At 40.3% G+C, this 5,738-nt stretch overlaps 1 protein-coding gene across 1 annotated transcript in view; it reads right to left on the bottom strand.

Moving 5' to 3' along the window:
* The window catches only part of MAP7 (microtubule-associated protein 7), a 208,320-nt gene that overhangs the window by 26,069 nt on the left and 176,513 nt on the right, over positions 1–5,738 (bottom strand). Inside the window, exon 17 of the mRNA XM_006834714.1 lies at positions 2,367–2,466. Within this exon, the coding sequence (XP_006834777.1) occupies positions 2,367–2,466 (100 nt within the window). The remainder of the gene's footprint in view (positions 1–2,366; positions 2,467–5,738) is intronic.

Genomic DNA, 5,738 nt, shown 5'->3' with positions numbered 1-5,738 from the left:
AAAAAAAAAAAAAAAAAAGACAGCCAAGCATCTTCAGAAAATGGACAAGCATCTTTTGCCCATTCTAACCTCGTCTCAATCCCTGTATCCCAGAGGCCTTTTGTTCCTAGGTTGTGCATACATCATTATTTACCTCTGTCCCACTTAGTCCATGCAAACCTGCCTGATTGCATTCCCATCCACCTTGTTCTTCCATTCCCCTCCCCCTTCTTGTGTATTGGTACAATGTCTATTCCATACCCTGTGCTGCCACTTTTCCCTCCCTTCCCTGACCCATATCCCAGTAACCAGCAAAGAATCCCCCTCCCCGCTTTAGTATGGGTTCTTTTTCTTAGTCTTTTACAGTAGTGGTCCTATGCAGTATTTCTCCTTTTGTGACTGACTAATTTCACTCACCATAATGTCCTCAAGGTTCATCCATATTATGTGATAGCTTACAGACTCCTTGTTGTTCTTCAAGGTAGCATAATATTCCATTGTGTGTATGCACCACAGTTTGTTTATCCATTCTTCCATTAATGGGTACTTAGGCTGTTTCCATCTTTTTGCTATTGTAAATAGTGCTGCTATGAACATTGGTGTGCATCTATCTACTCATGTTATGGCTCGTATTTCTTGTGGGTAAATACCAAGTAGAGGAATTCTGGATCATAAGGTATTTCTATTTCCAACCTTCTGAGGAAACACCATATTGCTTTCCAGTGAGGTTGGACCATTTTGCAATGCCACCAGCAATGCAGGAGTGTTGCAGTCTCTCCACATTGCCATGGTATTTTCAATTGCCTAATACACACGTGGAGTAGGAAAAGCACTGGACTGTTAGAAGTCAAACCCACCAGCTGCTCCATGGAAACCCTATACAGGATCGTTATGAGTTGGAACCAACTAACAGCATTTGATAACCACCACAAAGGCCACAACATACACAAGTGAATGTTGGACAATGCATAATGGAGATCCTAGACAAATCAATGCATTTGAGTTACAGTGTCAGAGGACACAGAGAGTACCATGGACTGCCAGAAAAACAATCAAATCTGTCTTCTTCCAAGTCAGCAGAATTCTCCTTAGAAATGATGTTGGAAGACTTGGTTTGGTCTCTTCTGCTTTGGACATTATATCAGGAAGGACCAGTCTCTGGAGAAGGACGTCATGTTTGGTAAAGTAGAGGGTCAGCGAAAAAAGAGGAAGACCCTAAAGTAGATATATTTGACACTGCAGCTGCAACAATGGCCTTAAACATCCTGAGGATGGCGTGGGACCTGGGGTAAACATACCATTTAATGTGTATCTTTACAAAAACTAAGTTATAAGTAAAAATTCTGAACACTATAATCAACATTTTTACAAGTTCTTTACCACTCGATTGTTAGCCATGTTTCTACAACTATCCTTATTTTTCATATTTGAAAATGTTCATAAAATGCTATTGATATAAATGCATGGAAAGAGAAAGCAGTCTGTCTTCAACCCACACTCTCCTCTTGACTGTTGTTAGTAAATATTTTATTCTTCTTTAAGAAGCCCTGCTACTGATGGTGGCTATGTGCCATGGAGTCAGTTTCGACTCATAGCAACCCTGTACAGGGTTTCCAAGGCTGTAAGTCTTTAAGGGAGCATAAAGCCTCTTCTTTTTCCTGCGGAACAGCTGGTAGTTTTGAACTGCTGACCTTAAGGTTAGCAGGCTGATTCGTAACCAGTACGCTAGCAGATCTCCTTCTGCTACTGATAATAAAGTGTAAAAAAGGTGGTATCTAACCTATTTCTACTATGGAATAAACCTGTGCCTCACAATAATCATATGTGTAGTTTAATTACAATTGTTATATACATTAAGGGTATTGGCATGGTCCAGGTCAGGAGACATATTAGCAGCCCAATTCATAAACACTACACTACCAGAGCTCCTTAATTTTCTTTAATGTTGTTGTTGTTGTTATGTGCCATGGAGTCGGTTCTGACTCATAGGGACCCCGTGCAGGGTTTCCGAGGCTGTAAATCTTCACAGGAACAGAAAGCCTCATCTTTCTCCCGCGAAACAGCTGGTAGTTTCAAACTGCTGACCTTGCGGTTCACAGCCTGATTCGTAACCACTACGCTACCAGAGCTCCTTAATTTTCTTTAATAGTCATGCTAAAACCTTATGAACATATTTAAAGACTTAAGAAAAATTGTAGTTCCCATTTATCAATGTAGAGAGTTATTAACTGCCAAAAATGAATGAATTTAAATAAAAACTCAGTCTTAGTGTTAAAACTTTGAAATTCTTTCAGGCCTACGAGATTCTGAGGGGACTGCCGAGATAATGGAGGGGCTCTACTGTGTGTCAGTGAAAAAGAAAGGAAGGCTCCAGTTGTCCAACTCACCTCTCCACAGTCTCTTTGGATTGGTGTGAGGTAACCACAAGACGGCTGGCCACTGCTTCTCCGTTTCCTGGAGAGTTTGTCACACATGGAAGTTCAGGTGCTATTAGACACAGCCAAAGAGAAGAAACAAATGGTTACAATACTGTCTCATCAAGCCCAAACCCTCTGCATCAGAAGGTTGGATTCATGTCACATGTGTAATTTACCAGCTGTGTGGTATTGGGCAAGCCATTTAAATATTCTGTACATCAGCTTCCTCATGCAAAGTGGCATCTACACTTCAGACAGTACTGTGAGCTTACATGAGTTAAGATTTGCAACCATCACTTGTCTGTCCGTTTGTTGCACTGTGGTGGCGGCTTGCATGGTGCTGCGATGCTGGAAGCTATGACACACAGTATTTTGAATTTTGAATGTTGGCAGGGTCACCCATGGAGACCAGGTGGATGACTGGAGTATGCACTTGTATGACTGAAGAAGGACTTTATGCTTGGTAAAGTGGAGAGTCAGAGAAAAAGAGGAAGACTCCCAAACAGACAGACTGGCACAGTGGCAGCAGCAATGGGCTGCAGCTGAACAACAAGGAAGTGTTTCTTTCTGATGTGCTTAATGTTGGTATAAGTTGGAATGGACTTGATGGTGCTGAAAACACACAAAATCCTTAGAATAGTGCCCTGCGCATTGTAAGGATGGAAATAAATGTTTTCATTGTCTTTGCTTACACTAAGATGACTGTATAAAAATTTTATAATTTTAAAACGAAAACAATTAATGAAGGTAACCACTAAGTTGACTGATGGAATACAAATTGAAATCTTACAACAAACTGATGCAGCACTAGAAGCACCGTCCCTTTTATTCCAAGAATTTTGGGAGACAGCTACCTAGTCAGATGATTAGAAAAGATCCATATTTTTGACTATTCCAAAGAGAGGTGACCCAAACAGAATGCAGACATCATTGGACAATATAATTATATCATAAGCAAGTAAAATTTTTCTAAAGATAATTTAAAAACGGCTAAAATGGTACATTGACAGGGAACTGCTAGAGGTTCAAGCAGGATTCAGATGAGGACGTGGAACGAGGGATATCATTGTTGATGTCAGATAGATTTTGGCTGAAAGCAGAGACTATAAGAAAGATGTCTACCTGTGCTTTATTGATATGCAAAGGCTTTCGACTCTGTGGATCATGACAAGCTAGGGACAAGACTGTGGAGATTGAGTATTCCGGAACACATGACTGTGCTCAGACTCATTAACAACCTTTGATATGTAGATGATACAACCTTGCTTGACAAAGCAAAGAGGACTTAAAATTCTTGCTGATGAAAATCAAAGACCACAGCCATCAGTATGGGTTGCACCTGAATATAATGAAAACAAAAATCTTCACCACTGCGCAAATAAATAACATCATGATAAATGGAGAAAAGACTGAATTTGTCAAAGACTTCATTTTTGCTTGAATCCACTATCAATATTCATGGAAGCAGCTGCCAATAAATCACATGACATACTGCATTACGTAAGTCTGCTGCACAAGACCTCTTTTAAAGTGTTCAAGAGCAAAGATGTCAGTCTCAGGACTAAGGAATGGCTGACCCAAGCCATGGTATTTTCAATAACTTTATATACGTGTGGCAGTTGGAAAAACAATAAGGAAGAATGTAATAGAACTGATGCATATGAGCTATGGTATTGGAAGAGAATATTAAAAGCACCATGGACTGCTGAAAGAACAAACAGAGCTTTGTTGGAAGAAGTATAGCCAGATTGCTCCTTAGAAGCCAGGATAGTGAGACTTTTTCTCTTGTACTTTAGACATTTTATCAGGAGGGACTAGTCCCTCGAGAAGTACATCATGCTTGGCAAAGTGGAGGGTCTGCAAAAACAGAGACCCCAATGAGATGGATAGTCACAGTGGCAGTAGCAGTGGGTTCAAGTGTAAAAACAATTGGACTGGATAGTATTTTGTTGGGTTTTGCATAAGATTGCAGTGAGTCCGGGCCAATCTGAGCGCACTTAATAACAACAACAACCGACTGAAACATTTCACTTTTCCTTTCACTTTTGTTCCTTCCTGGATTGATGTTTTAAAAGAACTGATAGGGAAATAACCAAAGCAAAAAACCCTCAAACCCACTGTCATGGAGCTGATTCTGAATCATAGACACACAGTATAGGGTTTCTGAGATTGTAAATCTTTTGGAAGCGGACAGCTTTGTTTTTCCCCTGTGCAGTGGGTGGTGGTTTTGAAGTCACCTTGTGGTCAGCAGTGTATTGCCTGACCCACAGTGCCACAATAAAGGGAGATGAAGAACAAGAGAAAGATGGAAACCAAGCAGCCTGGTAAAGCAAACTACAGCATCAGTCTCTCAGTCAGTTCTCACTGAAGGAAACTTACATCCTCAATGAGATCTCTGTCAACTTGAAGGAGCTATGCCAGCTTCCAGCTTAGGCTTATTACATCAGTTGTGAAGTTAGCATGCTAAAATGCATCAGGTTTAACATCCAGATGCTAGAATAGTTCTATTTTGAAGTAAACTCCAAACACCAATAATAAATTATATTGAAAACCCCAAAGAGTTTACAGGGAATGGCTTTTCACATAAATCATCTGATTTGACCTTTCTTCAAGTCAAATGAGGTACTTCAGTCTTTTGTTTTTTAAGCAAACAAACAAAACAAAAATGAACTACCTCTGATTCCTTCTTGTCTTACTGTAGATGAGGAAAGACTGAATGGTGAGCTATCCACGAACTTATATATGGAATCATGAAGACTGCATGGGTGTGAGAAGGGCAGCAATAGAAGCTGGAGACTAGAGACTGTCACTTACACGGTTGACTTCAATGGGAACTCAATAAGAACATGTATGAAAATATGCCTAACATAAGAGACATCAATTAATCATTAATGAAATCTATACACCAAAACGAAAGTTTATTTTATTTTTACTTAAATTTAATTTAAAATTACCAAGGAATCTGCCCAAAGTCTATAGCCAATGAACATATATGTTTTTTTTAAGTGCTGCCAATTCGGTTTCTGACCTAGCGGTTCAAACTGACCTTTGGTCTTGTGCTTATCCTACATCACCACACCAGGACTCCTCATGGAGACCCTATGTTCAGAGGCACTACAGAAGGACATATATGTTGTTAAGTGCCGTCAAGTCAGTCCCAACTCATAGTGATCCTGTATAGGGTTTCCGAGGAGTGGCCGTTGAGTTTGAACTGCTGAGTTGCAGTTCAAACCAACCATGTGGTACAGCACCTTATCCCATAATGCCAACCAGCACTCTCAGGATACACATTGTTGTTGTTGTTGTTGTGTGCTGCGGAGTCGGTTCCGGCTCATAGCGACC

The sequence above is a fragment of the Chrysochloris asiatica genome, unplaced genomic scaffold (genome assembly GCF_000296735.1).
Source record: "Chrysochloris asiatica unplaced genomic scaffold, ChrAsi1.0 scaffold00013, whole genome shotgun sequence".
NCBI classification, from domain to species: Eukaryota; Metazoa; Chordata; class Mammalia; order Afrosoricida; family Chrysochloridae; genus Chrysochloris; species Chrysochloris asiatica.
Note: the sequence above shows the minus strand (reverse complement) of the source record. Positions and strands in the feature narration are given on the sequence as shown.